General features: G+C 33.5%; 1 protein-coding gene and 1 non-coding gene across 4 annotated transcripts; one reads left to right on the top strand and one right to left on the bottom strand.

Moving 5' to 3' along the window:
- The first annotated feature begins 5,978 nt into the window (after nucleotides 1-5,978).
- LOC114294616 (uncharacterized) lies at nucleotides 5,979-7,016 on the top strand. Its single transcript, XM_028238739.2, has one exon. The coding sequence runs from the start codon at nucleotides 6,055-6,057 to the stop codon at nucleotides 6,814-6,816; it is 762 nt and encodes a 253-aa protein (XP_028094540.2). The 5' UTR covers nucleotides 5,979-6,054; the 3' UTR covers nucleotides 6,817-7,016.
- Nucleotides 7,017-7,918: 902 nt separating this feature from the next.
- Nucleotides 7,919-13,916, bottom strand: LOC114294611 (uncharacterized). Of its 3 annotated transcripts, XR_014339479.1 has the most exons (3): nucleotides 13,768-13,901; nucleotides 12,818-12,967; nucleotides 7,919-8,594 (listed from the first exon to the last, which is right to left on the bottom strand). It is a non-coding gene; the product is annotated as an uncharacterized LOC114294611 (transcript). The 3 variants fall into 3 exon arrangements; XR_014339480.1 differs by lacking the exon at nucleotides 12,818-12,967 and having other exon boundaries at nucleotides 13,768-13,916; XR_014339478.1 differs by lacking the exon at nucleotides 13,768-13,901 and having other exon boundaries at nucleotides 12,818-13,339.
- Between the last annotated feature and the right edge of the window lie 4,245 nt (nucleotides 13,917-18,161).

Below are 18,161 nucleotides of genomic sequence, written 5' to 3'. Positions count from 1 at the left end.
GGTTAGGCGCTAGAAAGTGACTAGCCTAAGATCTGTACGGTGTATCGAGTATGATGTCACTCTTTGGAAGAGTTACTCTATCGTAACATGTATTCATACTACATGTGCTTAGCGACCAAGTAATGAGGTGAGAGAATGGATCCCTATTTCTTCACCGTGTGAGTCTTACGTGTCATTGTTTATATGACTCTTACTTATGTATCATTTTGTGACCTTTGACTATGTCATAAGGTAAGGGGTTGATGTTCTGCTACTATGGTATGTTGCCTGCGATCATGTATGATTCGGCTTTAAGGGACATCACTGGAAAGCGGTCAATCCTAAACTAAATCGCATGAGGGCGAAGGGAAAATCATCTAGTATTACACCACTGTTGTATATTCACTGTCAGTAACTCACATCGCTCTATATGAGAGGCAGATTGAGTGTGAATATATTGCAAGAATTAAGAGGGTCAAACATGCTCTTTTTGAGGGATTAGAGATTTTTTTTTTTTTTTTTTGGACCGGTGTAATTAGATGGGTCTGGAGTATATGAGACACTATTTCTATTTTGGGGTTGATGTCCCTATACTGTATACATGTGTTTCTCAGCAGTCTCACGGTTCATTGGCTAGTATGGGATTGTTCAATATTTGAAGAGATTGAGATAGAGATATGACAGTGTCATGCCAACTCATGTGCGAGTAGGAGATGTTGGAAATTGGGCCGGGTATTTGACCTAAATTTGGGCGCCCATGTGGCATGACCCATGGCCCATTCAAATTACCCATGCAATTTGAATTTGATTTCCTAATTATCCTATTTGTTAGGATAACCCTCTATCTGTCTACATCTATCCTATCCATAGGAGATATGGATAGATGGTTATATATCTGAATTATACAGAATATTAGATACGTTATGTATTTTTTACTGATAACATTTTTTTAATACTCTCTAACTCTCTCCCAATATAATAACGATGTAGCCTTTGCACTGCGATTAGAGTGGGTGATACTCATACTGTAGTATCACTCCATTACTGAGTGTTCTTAGTTCATGATTGTGAAACACGTGATTTACCCATAAGGTTCTTCGTTTTGAATTCTATCACATAACGTATAGTTTGAATCTTTTTACTCGCTGCATTATCTGTACCTAACAAAGAGAAAGACAAGTAAACAACCTTCAAATGCCACCATACCCTCAAAATGTTGCAACCTCAATTTCTTGCCCCACTAGGTTACATTAAAATATAGGAATTGAACATTGACTATGCAGAAAAAATAAAATAAAATTGAGGAGATAATAAATCAATCATAGAATGACAATCCAAATATATATATAATAATAATTGTAATAGTAATTAATCCTAAGATCATGATGATAGTGAATTAAATGAAATTTTTAATTTCATCTATCATACAATTGGCAAGACTTTAAAATTGATATTAGTAAAAAAGAAGAAAAAAACAATCTCAATTTCGTTTAATTATACAAGAACTTAATGTTTTTTTTTTTCAAATGTCAATTTGGAGATTTTTTTTTTTTTTTCCTATCTGTATTAAATAGAACATGTTGAGCGATAAAATGCCGCTAAACAAACAATTAATTAATACCAACTCTTTTCTTGCTGCTCCGTAAAACGAGGCGAGTTTGGATCATTACTTGGCAGCCACGTAATAGAGATTTAGCGGCTCGTGGGACCCAATCGTAAAATTAATATGGTACACGTGTAAGACCATGGATTAAAAATTGAGGTAAATCTTGAAAAATTGGTCCACAATCCCCAATTATGTGCATGGAGATCAGGATGATTGTGTAGGCTTTTGAAAGAGAAATTGGATTTTGATATACTGTCATGAAAAGTACACTTTGTACAGATATAAAAGTACAGCTCACATAAATTTTGCAATCATCTCCTAATTAATCATACACAATTAAAGCATAAACAAGTCTCATGACACGACTTACCCAAATAATCCAGTTGTCAAAGAGGCAAATTTGGAGACGAGACATCTATTTCTTGATTTTAATTTTCAAAAGTTTCTCCCAAACTTAACAAAATTGATTACTAAGAACTGGTTTGGCATGTTATAAAAAGGGTATGGCTTCTGTTTAGTTCGGGATCGAACTGAACCGATGTTGGGTTCGTAGAGGCTCAGCAAGGGTCTCGTTTTGATAATCTGAACCGTCAATGTGTACAAATCGTCGAGTACTATATGCCTGTAAAAAATCACGTTGATCGGATATCGATAGCTATGTGATCAAAATAGTTTTTTGTCAACCGTTAATTTGTTCACCGTCTAATTTTTTTAATACGAAACTGATTTGATCATATAGCTATCGATATCCGATCAACGCGATTTTTTACAACCATATAGTACTCGACGAGTTTTACACATTGAATGGTTCAGATTATCAAAACGGGATCCGTGGTGGGCCCCATGAGCCCAACAGCACGGTGGACTGGACAGAAGCCATACCCTTATAAAAACTAAAAAAAGTTATCACTATTCGCAAATTAAAAATATAAAAAAATTTAATTTATACAAAAAAAAGTACAATCTAACTTTACACAAGTGATGGTACTGAAGTGATGAAGAAAATTACACAGTGCACTGTGATGATACAAATTACAAATTAGATATATATATTCATTAAGTTTGAGGGTACTGTTGGGCCCGTGGGGGCTCACCACAGGTTCAATTTCGATAATCCGAACGATCCAATGTGTAGAACTCGTCGAGTACTATATACTTGTAAAAAATAACGTTGATCGGATATGGATAGCTATGTGATCAAATCAGATTTTTGCCAGCCGTTTATTTTTCACCGTCATTTTTTTTCATACAAAACTGTTTTGATCAGATAGTTATTGATATCCGATCAACATGATTTTTTACAAGCATATAATATCGACGAGTTTTACACATTAAACGGTTCCAATTATCAAAACGAGAGCTATGGTGGGCCCCCACAGGCCAAACAGCACCATATAATCCGATCTTGGACTATAGATAATCTGCTCCTACACTTGTTTCCTGCCCATCGTCTGGCTTCCTGGACAATCCAAGTCAGTAGGCAATTCATTATAGTTGGGGCAAAATGGTAATTTTATTATTTTATACAATATTTTAATATAGATTTTTTCATAAAAAATCAAAAAATTATCTCAAACAATCATATTTTTTTCCTCTACTTTTTAGCCCAAAAAATCAAAAAGTGCATTTAAAACATCCCAAACAACCCAAGTACTTGAAATTTATTGTACAAAAATAAATCTAAAAAAGTTATTATTCTATCCTCTCATAATGACATCTTGGTTACCTATCTGTCTAATAATGGCCCGTTTAAAAATATATTATTTTAATTGATTATTTTATTTTATTTTATTTTATTTTGATTATTTTAGCCTAATTAAAAAAAATTATGTTTAGATGATAATTGATTTTTTTATAGTTGATTTGATGATTATAAGAAAAAAAAATTAAATAATTATAAATTGAATGTGACATTTTATCTTATTAATTATTTTAATCTATTTTGTCTTTATTGACTATTTAACCTAAATAACCTCCAGCCAAACAAAGTCAATAGAAAATTATATATTTACATGATCTAAAAAATAAGATAAATAATAAATAAATCATAAAATATCATTGATTAGACACACAATTACTTGAATTACTTGATCTGTAAATTCCAAACTTGTTTGATAATTTATGAGTTTAAAGGGTCTGAGAGGTTAATAATAATAATAATCTAATAACTAGTAAAAAATGTATGTCACAAAAAAAAATATGAAGTGTACGTAAATTTATCCAAACACTCAGCTATTAAGAAATTAAGAGTATATGAAGTAATTAATAATATCACAAATATATTTTTATCCTTAATTTATGTGAGAAGTAAAAATGGTCACAATGACATGGCAATGATTAATTTTTGATAACATGTAAAATATGATTAATTTAATGTCTAATGCTATGGTTACTTTCGCTCTCGAAAAAAAAAAATGAATGTGGGTCCGCAAGCAAAAGTTGATCTTAGCCGTCAAATAAGAGATATAAATGTAGATTGGATAAATAAATTTAAAATCAAATAAAATAGAGCAAATTATAAATATACTCTTTAAGTTTTGATTAAAATACGAATCGTTTCTTATAATTTTGAAAATTATGTTTTACCTCCTTAAATTTCTAATTTCATAACAAATCGTCCCTTTTAATAATAAATCATAAAATTAATTAACAGTTTTTAATGATGTTAAAAATATATTTTAATTAATAATTTAAATAATTTTATTATTGTATAAAAATGCAATTATAAATTTTATTTTTTTAATTAATTCTATTAAATAAAAAATTCTAATAAGAGAGTATTTATAATTTTTCAAACTATATAGGGTAATTTATATTTTAAATAAATTTCATTACGTATTTCTAATTTACCTAATAAAATAAGAGAGAGAATGGTGGACCATTTCTACGAATGTGACACGTCGAAAGTAAGAAAAAAAAAAGGTAGGACGCTCTTTGGTGCACTGTGAAATAGCCTTGGAAAGTCCTAGAAGCTTAACGCTTGAGTAACGCATCTTCAATAAAAGTATTAAAAAAAAAAAGTCGATGAATTGAAAATTGCCACCTGTATTTTACGGTGTCGTGTTATGATGACGTGGCTTTTGTTTTTGGGTATCCTTTAAATTTAGCTAAGTGAGCTGTCACATTTTACCGACCAAAGAAAAGCTGCTCAGGACCAAAAAAATTATTGCAAATAGATTTAAAAAAAAAAAATTAAAAACAACTTAAATCCCTAATTTTATTTTTTTTTATTTTCTTATTGTTCAACTGTTAACTTTCATCCAATTAATTGACAAAAAAAAATACCATATAACACCACGTGTAATTGTTATATTTTTGCCACTTGGCACCAAGTAATATTTTCAATCAATTTATTGAGTGAAAATTACATTTTACCAACCAAAGAAAAGCTGTTCAGGTTCAAAAAAAATTATTGCAAATTGATAAATAAAAAAAATAAAAATAAAAAAGAGATTAAAAAAACAACTTAAATCCCTAAATTATTTTTTTCACTATTGTTCAACTGTTAACTTTCTTTCAATTAATTGACGAAAAATACCATATACCACCACGTGTAATGGTTATATTCTTGCCACTTGGCACCAAGTAGCATTTTCAATCAATTTATTGAGTGAAAATTAGGAATTGAACAATATTGGAATAAACTAAATTGAAAATATATATATTTTTTCAATTTAACAGTTAAAAGTAAGAAGAGTAATGCTATACAAATAAAAAATTTATACATAATTTTGATATATAATAATGATATTATTATTGTAGACCTTTAACTTCAATCAACACTTTGGGGAGTATAATGTAATTTACCTTTTTTAATTAGGATATCAAATTCTATTTAATTCTTTACTTTGGTTAAGGAGGTTCTATGTTACTTATCTAATAAAGTTATTATTATTATTATTATTGGGTGTTTGGTGGTATTATAGAAATCAAATTTTTTTTTTTTTTTTTCTTTTGAGTAAGTTGTGTATACTTTATTCAGACTATAATGGAATGAGTAATAGTTTCATGTGGGCACCACGAAAATAAATACAGGAACTTAAAACTTGCTACAGTAATGAGAATAATAATTTGATTATTGTCAAATGAGTAAATATTTGTAAATAAAAATAATAATACAAAATTTGCATATGAAATAACATTATTGATTTTAGGTCCTACTACTTTAAAATAAAAAAATATATATATTAAAAAAAACAACCGAAATAATTTATAAATTAAAAATATCATAGGAAACATTTGAGGAAGGACAATAGATAGTGGCATAATGAATATTGGCTAATTTTGCATGGGCTCAATTATTAGCCACCTTTGAACTAGAATCTAGCCTGACATGTCCTTTTCAATTGGAAACCCCTATAAATTACCCTTATCATTTTGAACTTCCACCAACTAAAGTTTTGAAAATCAAAGTCACTTCCAAAGCTCAAACCTCCCTCATTATCTCTCAACCTCTTGTTCCTCTAAAAATGGCAGTGCTAAACCTAGCTGAGAATACATTGAAACCAAACAGACCACAATTCTATCTCCAAAGAGCAAATGTAACATCTTTATGGGCTTTTCTTTTATCCATTTTCATCTACATTTCCATCTTCTATAGCTTCAACCTCTCTCCTTCCACCCTCCTCAACACTACCAAGTTCTGGTTTTTCATTTCCAACACTCTCATTCTCATCATTGCTGCGGATTTTGGTGCATTCTCTTCATCAAAAACACAATCCGACCTCTACGAAGAGTACGTGAAAAAAAGTCAAGCAAATAGCTTTCCATCATTTGAATCACAATACCGGGAAATTGTCGAGACAAGCACTGCACAACAAAAGGGAAAGAGTTCACAAGAAAGTCCAGAGAAAATCAAAGAGGTGGTTGTTGTTCACAAGAGCGAATTCCCAGAAAATAAATTGGAAAATTTCAAAAAGAATGATTTGGAAAGGTCTAGTGACAATTTTCAAGAAAAGATACCGGAATTCAGTCCAGAAGTTGACAATGAAGCTCAAGAGGAAAAGAAAAATGAAGCAAGATGTGTTCATAGCATGTCAAACAGAGATATTCCAGCCATCAACAATGAAAACAAGATTATTCTAGGCAAGTCAGAGAATGAAAAGAAAGAAGAAAATGAGTTTTCAAACATGTCAGATGAAGACCTGAAGAGAAGAGTTGAGGAGTTCATTCAAAGATCTAACAGGCAAATTCGGCTCCAAGCGGTTCAATATCGGATCTGCCAAAGTTAGGAAGTTAACCAGAAAAGGACACTTTACAAATGCACTTATATCAGGTCTCCTTTCTTATGTTTTTTGTTTGCATCTTGTCTTGTACTTTGTTATCCTTCTATAGTGACAAGTGTAAATGCCGTGGAGTTTTGTAGTGAGAATTTTCTTTTTTTATCACTTACAATCATGAATAAGAACAACTCACAGTGGAGTTTCACCAATTGAGAAAGTTGTGCTTTAGAATACTAATACGGATCCTCCTAATCCTTAGAGCACTGTTTGGTAAAATTTATTAGTAGCTTTAAAAAAAAATATCAGATTTAATTTTTAAAAAATTGGTTTTTTAAACTTATTTTGAGCTAAAAAATAACCAAATCAAATCAAGCCTTAAAGTCCCATCATATTATGAGCTAAAAAATAAATAAGCTAAAAACATAACAAACACTAGACTTCGCTAAAGTACAGTAGCCTACAACACAATTTCTCTATCGCTTATTGCAATGTAAATGGAATATTTATAACCTTTTTTTTCTAAACTTTTAAAATTTTGTGCTAAACCGTTTTATGTAACTTTTGTTTATATCTTATGTGGTAAACAAAAAATTAAAAACTAAAAAGCTAATTAAATTGAAGTTTGGAGAATAATGCTTTCAGAGTATTGATCATTGATTTTTAACCTAGAATAAACTACACTAAACAGGCCCGTCGCTTATTCAATGTGTGTAATTTTGTGAATTATTGCATTGAATGTATATATAAGAGCCAGCAGTAAAAAAAATTAAAATTAAAAAAAAGAGCAGCAGCAGCAGGAGGTAGAGGAAGAGGAAGAAGACGAAGATGAAGCAGCACAAGGAGGAGGCCATTTTTTTTGTTTACAGTTTGACAATCTTTTGGTGGGTTAATGTGTTGAGATAAACCAATTCGTAGTGGATGATTTCAGGTGATTCACTACAAATGATAAGTGCAACTGTTTCCAAACAGAGCTACCATAGCTCATGTAGGTTTGCTGCTTTTACCTCCTCAGCACTCCTGAATACTAATCACCACAAGCTTCATATTGCAGAGTAAAAACATCAAATAAATAAAGGTTTAATCCTGACCCTATCATCCAAAATCAATGAAATTTTCAAAATAAGATCAATTAGCTAAGTTCTGCACTCTCCCAACAGATATAACCCAAAAATATTTCAAAACAGTCTGATTTTGAAGGTCCAAGTTCAAACACACACACTCACACATAATGTATGCAGCATAAATACATGAGCATGTGTGTCACCAAGAAACAATTGGTTGCAGCAGTTACTGATAACAAACCATATAAGTGTCTTACTTGATCGGTTGTGACGAAGATGGATGGTAATTGAAGCTGCTTCCTCTATTCCTTTAGTGATAGTAGTGAAATTTGTTCTTCAATGGAGCAACCAACATGACATGATGTTCGGCAAGAAAAGGGGATGAGAATGAGACCGAGGCCACGCTGTTCCATGGGGGAAGGGGAAGAGCGTCTGGTGCTCCGATACTCCACTGCATCTTGGAGAATGATATTTCCTTGCTTATCAATGCAGTAGAATGTGCCCACGAAAAATCGTCCGTCACTGATCCCCACCAGCATTTGCCGAAACAGCAGTTTCTTGACATGTGCCACAAGATTCGAGCCATTTAGGTTAGATCCATCGGAACTTCCTGCCTGATTTAAGGATGTCTGTGCTTGTTGTTCAGTTTCCATTTTACTTGAACCAATGGTAACCGAGTCTATGGAAAAAGAAAACCAGAATGTGTAATTTGCTGCAACTCACACCCTGCAGACAGAAAACCAACCCCTCGAGTTTATGAAGAAAAGAAGAAGAAATCATCACACGTTAACTTCCACGAACACTACTAAACTTTTTTGAGATGGCTAAAATCAATGCCAAACAGTCCTGCCAAATGGTATGTTTAAATTGCACATTCTTGATATGGAATCAGCAGTGGCACGTAGGCCCTTTATCCCCACCCCCAAACAAGCGCACCAAAAACTTGATATAAAAACTTGAAAGACAGAAAGCACTCAATCTTGCAATAATCTACGTTCAGTTACTTTGTAGTTCACTAGACCAGACTGTAGCAAATCGAAATACATGCAAAAGGCATACCTTAACAGAAAACAGAGTGCATTAATTCAAGGAAGCTTGACTTTATTTTTATCATTGTGCACTGTGCTGTCTGTTTTTGTATGCCTTATTTTTCAGGGCAACATCATTTCTTTCGAATTACCAAACCAAACCAAGCCTTAAATCTCATCAAATGGGATCGGCTACATGAATCATTTTTCTCCACCCGACTCTATCAACGGCCATCTGGTTAGTCAAATTAAGAAATCCATATCTGTACTTACTATACTTGCCCATGTCAATGTAGATCTGCCATTTCCCTTAATACTTCCATCTACCGTTACTGTATCGCATCTCTTCACTTCTGCCTCTGTTGGTTTCTGTTGTATATGACCAAACCATCTCAATCTATTCTCTCTGAGCTTATCTTCTATCGGAACTACTCCTACCTATTCACGAATATACTCATTTCTAACTCTATCTTTTTTAGTTTTACCAGACATCCACCTTAGCATCCTCATCTCAGCAATACTCATATTATCTATATGTTGTTTCTTAATTGCCCAACATTCCGTCCCATACAATATTATTGGTCTAATAGCCGTTCTATATAACTTTCTTTTTAGTCTAGTGGGTACTTGTTTATAGCACAGTACCCCAGATGCACTCCTCCACTTAAGCCACCCCACCTTAATTCTATGGACCACATCTGCTCCAATCTCCATAACTATTGTGATAATCGATCTTAAATAACAAAAATGTTCACTCTTAGGTAACTCTTGGTTCTCAATTTTCACATTTAGGGTGTTTGGAAAGACGGTTGGGCTAAAATACCCACTAAAAGACAAAATAAACTAAAATAGTTGTGGGTGCTTGTATCAAGCCCAATACGTGGCAAGCCCTATGGGTGCCACATCACCAAAAACCCACCCATGTGGCAGACCAATAAGGCACTATGTGGACATGTCATATGTTTGATACATGGCGAGCCTTACAGGTGCTGTGTGCCAAGGTACCACGCAAAACCAAGACTATATGCTTAGCCTAAGCGGAAGCATACATATAAGCCCAAATATATCTAAATATGAAGAGCCCTGCAACAAGCAGCACCATGGCCCCGCAGGGCCCATGGTCCTTCATAGCTCGCTCCAAGACCAAAAAACAATATAATCAGCCCCCAGTTCACTTGGACTTGGATTGATAAATACTGACTCTCCTAAACATTGAGATAGGCCTATGGCCCATTCTCCTACTTGGTCGTTTGGAAGCGAGCCCTTCTCCTAAATATTGAGATAGGCCTGCGGCCCATTCTCCTACTTGGTCACTTGGAAGCGAGCCCCTAGCTCTCCTAAACACCAAGGTGGGCCCTAGCCCATTCACCTATTTGGATGCCTGGGTTGGGAGCAGGACCCAAGCACCACTGCTCGGGATCATCAGAGGATATTGGACTGGCGACTGAGGTCATGGGATCGTCGACATGGTTGTCTTCTTGCTAAGACAACTCCATCTCGACTAGGCTTAAGGTAGAGGCAACAACAACCTTACATTCATGTCATCCAATGCATATACGAAACATTACCTTCCGCCTGCAATGAAATGTTGCTCCCCGCCTGCCGTCAAGCCACAGACGGCAGAAGGGCTTATATCACTTCTAGCAGAGTTGAGGAGAACAAGCTACCTGTTCAACAGTTTGCTTAGGCTCCAATACTCCTGTGGCCTATATAACGTATCGTATATGCAGCAAGACACAACAACAACACAACTCCATAATTCTAACACACTAAATCCCACGTTTAAACATCCCCTCTCACACTCTACATTAGTGTTCAAGGTCCATCACTGCCAACCTCTCCCTCTCCAAGTTTGCCTCGACCTCCTCCTCTCCACCTCCAGTGATCTCAGGCCATTAAAGTGCCCGCCATCTTCCTAGACTACCCCTAACCATACGTCTCACCCACAATAGTCAATAAGACAAAAGCCAAATAGCCAACTTTCCAAACATTGCCATTGTTTCAGGTACTCTGTCTTAGTTCTACTTATCCGAAATCCTTTAGATTCAAATGTTTATCTTCAAATATCCACATTAGTGTTAACTCCTTCTTTAGTCTCATCTACTAACACAATATCATCTGCAAAAAGTATACACAATGACATATCATCCTGAATATTTCTCGTTAACTCATCTATAACTAAAATAAAAAGTTAAGGACTCAAGGTTGATCCTTGGTGCAACTCCATAGTAATTAGAAATTCACTTGTCTCTCCAGTAGGCGATCTAATAGTGGTTACCACACTTTCATACAGGTCCTTCGAATTAATGGATTAAAAATGGCTATTGGTTTTAGCTCCTCACTATTTCTATAAAGATCTCTAGTTTAATTCATAAAGCTGCAAACACATAATCAAAACCCAAAATCAACAATGTACAAATTGTTACATTATTATGAATTTTAAGACCTCCTTAATGTTATGTTTGGTTCATAGATTTGGAAAGAGATTTTGAAAGGGGAGGGGAAAAGGTAGGTGAAATGCGAATAAAATACGCTGTTTGGTAACACTTACGTTTTATGTTTTCTGTTTATATTTACAAAAATTTTAAAAACTCAAATAAAAACTTGTTTGGTAAAATTTTTGATTTATAAATAAGTGGTCTCAGTTTATAAATTTGGCCAAAAAATGAAAACACAAAAAATGTGTTTCCATTTTGAGTTTTCAATTTTTTTTTTTTTACCCCAACACTAGCCACCACTTGCCACCATTTTTCACCACCGTCTTCCGCCACCACCACCCACCCCCCACTACCACCTGCCACCACCACTCACCACCCACCTGCCACCACCACCCACCACCTGCCACCACCACCACCCGTCACTCACCACCCACCACCCACCAGCCACCCACTCGCCAGCACCATCCACTCCTCGCAACCACCACCACCACCACCACCCACCCACCACTCACCTGCCATCCACCCGCCACTACCATCCACCGCCCGCCACCACCACCCGCCACCTACTTGCCACCACCACTCACCACCCACCTGCCACCACTAGCCACCTACCACCAACGCCCACCTGCTACCCACCTGCCACTAGCACCCACCTGCCACCACCACTACCACCACCACCACCACCACCACCCACTCGCTACCACCTACCACCCGCCACCGTCACCCACTCACCCACTACCACCACCACCACCCGCCACCTGCCACCACTACCCCCCACCCGCCGCCACCACCACCACCCACTTGCTACCACTCGCCACCGTCACCCACCCACCCACCATCACCACCCATCACCCATCCGCCACCACCCACCACCATCCGCCACCCACCTGCCACCACCACCCGCCGCCACCACCTACTCGCTACCACCCACCACCCGCCGTTACCCACCCACCCACCCGCCACCACCATCACCACCACCCACTCGCTACCACCCACTACCGGCCACCATCAGCCACCCACCCACCCACCACCACCACCACCACCACCACCACCACCACCCACCCGCAACCACCCACCACCACCAACTACCCACCACCTACCGTCACCACTTTCCACCACCGTCTTCCGCCGCCACTTGCCATTTCTCACTCTTTTTTATATTTTAAATTTTTTTTAAACATTTTGTCAATTACCAAACGTATTTGTAGTTTATGTTTTTTTAAAAATAAACAAAAAATAAACAAAAATCAGTTTATAAAATTTTTGTAAATATAAACTGAAAACGTAAACGTTACCAAACACATAACAATTCACCAAAAAGACAAACAAACTAAAAACAACAACAACAATAATCAAGCAATTTCAAACATATTTCAACCAATATCAAACAAATTTCAAGCAATCTCAACTAATCTCAAGCAGTTTGAATCAACTTTTAAGCAATTCTCCATCATAAGAAAGACAATTTTAGAAAAATAAATACCTGGACTTCAAGATGCGTGCTAGATTTCAGACGATTTCAAGAATCTCAAGCTTCGTCTTGTTCATCTGCTTGTTTTGTCAGGGTTTAGAGAGAGATAAAACAAAGGGAAGAGAGAGGCAGGGACGATCATCGAGATATAGATGGAGGGATCTGCGCGAGAGATATAGAGAGGCAGGGATGATCGGGTGGAGATAGAGATGCAGAGAGAGCAAAGATGGAAGATAAGAGAGAGAGAGAGAGAGAGAGAGAGGGATATGAGCACTTTTTCAGCACCAAATTAAGATCTAAAAGAACACATACACACTTCCAAAAGGATTTAGTTCCTTGACAAATATAGCAACCCTTTTCATAGCATTATCTCTTCTTTTCTCTCTTACTCGTTTATGCTCTGTTTGGTTTTAGAATTTGTTGAGGGAAAAAGAGAAAGAAAGCGAAAAGGGAAGGAAAATGAAAAAAATGATCTAAATTCTTTGCTTTTGTTTGGTTGGACTAAGAAAATGAGAAGAAAACAAATAGACATTCCTAAAAAACAATTTAAAAAATCATATTTTTGTTTGGTTACCCACATAAAATTGAACAAGTACAAGCAAATTTCCCTCAACAAATCTCAGATTCAAACAATGCATTAAGGCAACAAAAACTTAGTTAATTAATCAACAACACACAAAAGCACTGAGAACCCATGTAAAACCCTAAGCCCAATTTCGAATACAACAACCGAAATGCGTATACAGACAGATACAGAATTCAAACGAGTACAAATCAAAAGTTAAAAGATCAAAATTTGAATCGAGTAAATCATTTCTAACCAACTGAATTGCTGTAAGAGATTGTAAAACACTGAAAGATAGCACAATAACCATGATTAAGTGATGATTGGGGATAAGCATACGATTATTATCAAATTCAAAGTCACAAAAGAATGGAATCACAAGAGAAGATACACATACCTTTGAACTGGTATTGATCGAAGCAGAGCTTGAGTTCAAGGCAATCAGAGAGAGAGAGAGAGAGAGAGAGAAGGGGGGTTTTTTATTTTTTATTTTTTGGGTTCAAAAAGTACTAATTGATAGAAAGTGGGTGTAAAATAATATTTGTTAACAACTGAGAGGATGTTAATGTAATTAAACTTTTTTTTTTTTTTGGGGACAAGGTTTCAAGTGGCTCCGTTTGGGAAGATGGTTTATGGATTTTTTTGATTATTTTATTTATAAAAGATAAAATAGACTATTTTAGCTACAACAAATAAAACATCATATTTAACACATAATCATTACACTATTCTCTTACAAAAAAAACCAAAAAAGTCAAAAAGTCAAAAAACTCTTCCCAAATCAAGCTTTTTAGCCCAGGCAAAAAAAATCAAAAAACCAAAAAATCAAACCACTTCCCAAACGAAGCCATGTATCAAACGTTCTACCAAATATTTGATCAAATTTCTTATATGAGGTGAGATTCACACAAACTTACATGTGTGTGAATCACACACCTATATAAAAAATTTAATAAAATATTTGATAAAATATTTAAAATTCCTAACATATCTCTGGTGGCATTTCTTAAGAGGTTCCACTCTCGTCAGACACCAAGAAGATGACAACATTTATTTGAAGAATGCAACATTTATTTATATTTCGTTTAGAATATAAAGTTGGCTTTTTAATTTTTTAATAATATTAGGTGGTTTAAATTTTCTTGGCTCGAATGATTTGAATGTCTTAAAATGACATTTTTTTAGTGTAAAATGACGTCGTTTTGACATATTTGAGCTATTTGGGTCACATAAATTCAGGCCACCAAACATTTTTCTTAATTTTTTTTTGATTTTTTAGTTATTTGAATTTAGGATTAAAATAATATTGATTGGGATGAGTTTTTTAATTTTTATAATAGAATAAAATAATTATAGATTAATGTGACAACTTTTAATTTGAGGATTAAAAATTTTATTTTATCTTTTTGTGATTATTTTAATTTAATCCAACCCTACCCTACCCTACCCTACATCCCAAACGAGTGTTTAGAGACGTTAGGGAGTTTGAAGACGACAGCAGCATTTATTTAGCTTAGATGGTAACATTTAGAGTTGTTTTGAAAAGAAAGTTAAAAATTAACTTTTTAATTTTTTAAAAAAAATGTAAGAGATAATGTGATTCAAAATAAACAAAAAATTAACTTTTAGCAGTATTGCCAAAAGTAGACTTATTTAGAAGCGTTAGGAGTAGAGGTGCAATTTGGGCGGGCTCAATACGAGCAACCCGAATCTAGCTTGAATTTTTTTAAGATTTAGACAAGATATTTTCAAATTCAGTACGGGCTTGGACAAAAGTTCAGAAGCCCGAATTAAATTTAGACGGGTTTGGGCAAAAACGTCAAACAATCCGAGCAACTCGAAACCTAAATTATACATATATAGATATATAAAAATATTAATATGCATATAAATTATTAGTCATTACATGATATTAAAATAATTTAAATTATTAAATTATATTGAATATATATTATATATACAAATAATATAAAATCTTATTTTTATTATTTTCACTTATAAATTATAAAGATTACTATAGTGGTATCTCTCTTACATTATATAAATTATTTGTTTTTGTGGTATTAATGATTTTCTATAATAAAAAAATGTAAATAAAGTTAAATTTTAATAATTTAGTAATGCAACTGCGCACGCGCGCGCGCGCACACACACACACAAAAAAAAAATACTAAAATTTATGTACAATTCAGGCAACTCGAGTTTAACTCGAATCAAGCTTAGACAAGCAATCTCGTGTTACAATTGACGATTAGACAGGTCTGAACAAATCCCAATACAATTTAAATTGAATTTAAACAAGCTCCGAACCACCAAAATTTGCCCAAATTACACCCCTAATTACACGCCAGTTAGAAGGATCAAAGACGATGACAACATTTATTGTTTATATTCATTTATATAACTTGCAATGCGCGTTGTAGACTCACGTGTCCCTCCTCAACACTTCAAAAAATAAGGAGATTTAGGGTTGGTTTGGCAAGGGCTCATTGGGCTTTTTTGGCTCAATGAGCCATAAAAAACAGAATAGGCTCATGAGCCACAACAGACAAAGCATCCCATCCAACCCCATAATCATGACACTCTTCTCTCACAAAAAAACCAAAAAAGCCAAAAAGCCAAAAGCCCTTCCCAAACTAAGCTTTTGAGCCCAGGCTCATATAGTCAAAAAAGTCAAAAAGCCAAAAGCCCTTCCCAAACTAAGCTTTTGAGCTCAGGCTCATATAGTCAAAAAAATCAAAAAGCCAAAAAGCCAACCCACTTTCCAAACGGAGGCTTAATCAAAAACTTCTTTATAATAAAATTTTAATGTATTAAGTATACGTGAATTTTTTTTTTAAAAAAAAATCAATATATATTACTGTTATCAAAATATTAAATTTTAAAATAATATAACTTTTAATGTAAATATTGATTTTTAATAAAATAAATATTTTTAAAATTCTCTCATCAAGATTTATCAAATAAGATCTATATTGATTGTGAAATTTTTTTTAAAAAAAAATTATTACCATTAAAATTAATATACATGTTGCTCTATTCAAAAAAAATTCCTTAAAAGTTCAACAAATATTACTATTATCAAAATATTAAATTTTAAAATAATATAACTTTTAATGTAGATGTTAGTTTTTAATAAAATTAATATTTTTAAAATTCTCTCATCAAGATCTATCAAATATGGTCGATATTGACTATGAAATTCTTTTTTTTTTAAATTATTACCGTTGAAATTAATGTAAACAATAACAGTAACATGTTACTCTGTCTCATAATAACATGTTACTCTATTTAACAATTACTCTATTTAACAGTAACATGTTACTCTATTTGACAGTAACATGTTACTCTGGTTCACAGTAACATATTACTCTCGAAATATTGTCCAAGAAATGAGAGGGGGGAAAAAATATTTTACTTTGTCCTTACTCAATTATGTGTTTTCTCCTTAGAGGGGTTTATGAAGAAAAATAAATTGGACTGTCCTTTTCACCAAATAAGAGTCCAATAGAGGGATTTTGACTAAATTTCCTTAAAAAATATACTAGATAATTAAATTGTACTTTGATTTTTGTTTTTTGTTTTTTTTTTTGGCTGGATGATATCTTTTATTATTTGGCAAATGCAAATAAATCAAAGAAACAAAATAATGTGATTGGAAATTGGGAGTTAGTAAAATTGCAAATAAATTGTGTAAATGCGTATATGAAACAGCAAATATAGATTACAGTAATGCTGGGTTATGTTTCCATTTTTTGTTTTTATTTTGATGATCTGTTTTAAAAAATTTAATTTTGACAATTAGAAATAACCAATTTTAAGAAATATCAAAAGTTTTATTTTTGAACTTCCAAAAACCATGTCTGTATAAAAACAAAAACGACGAAAGAGATGTCATGTAAAAAGTTTTAAAAAAAAAATCACCTTATAAATAGAATCAACTAATATATTAGTAAGTTAAAAATTAAATTTTTTAACTTTTTTTATTGTTTTAAAAAATATATACATATAAAAAAAAATAGAGAAATGATATAATTGAAAAGAGATTAAAAGTTAAAAAGTGACCTGCGAAAATCTAACCTACTCTAAATAGGGTTGGGCATAGGGTTATTTGACCTGCGAAAACCGTCCAATCTGAACTGCCCTCACCTATTTGGGCGGTTTCACAAAATTATTAAGGTCGGATGCGGTTTAAGATTTTTCTATTTTGCGGTTTGCGAGTTTTATCCACACTCACCCGCCAGCATTTGTATAGAATTTTTGTTTTTATTTTTTAAATCTGGACCATCAGATTTTCTTATAAGTTTTGTAAATATATAACCCTAATCTTCTCTTTTCTTACTCACTTTAATCTGATTATCAAACTTGTAAGTTTTAATATTATAACATTATAATAATATCGCACACTGTCTTGTTTGAAATATTTATTATTTAGGCCAAGTTTGGCAAGTTCAGAATAAGTCAAAAAGTCAAAAAGTTATTCAAAAAGTTAAAAAGTTAACACTATTTACCAAAAATCAACAATTACGGCTGCACAACTCTCAACTCTAATTTTCTCTTACAAATCAATTTTTACAATTTTTTATTACACATTTTTCCATAAAAAGTCAAAAAGTTAACCCAAACATCTATATTTTCTTCCTCAATTTTTTAGTTCAAAAAGACAAAAAGTACACTTATTTAAGACACCCCAAACAACCCCTTAGTTGATTTTTTTTTTTTAATTTTTGTAAATCTAGTTAGGTGATTTTTTTTTTTCTTTCTATATTAGTTTTTTGACATGATGGATAT

This window comes from Camellia sinensis, chromosome 9 (genome assembly GCF_055761805.1).
Source record: "Camellia sinensis isolate YWXY chromosome 9, ASM5576180v1, whole genome shotgun sequence".
Lineage (NCBI taxonomy): Eukaryota > Viridiplantae > Streptophyta > Magnoliopsida > Ericales > Theaceae > Camellia > Camellia sinensis.
This window is presented reverse-complemented; position numbering and strand designations above follow the sequence as displayed.

Coding starts and splice junctions, on each gene's coding strand:
- LOC114294616 (XM_028238739.2), top strand. CDS start 6,055: ATGGCAGTGCTAAACCTAGCTGAGAATACATTGAAACCAAACAGACCA.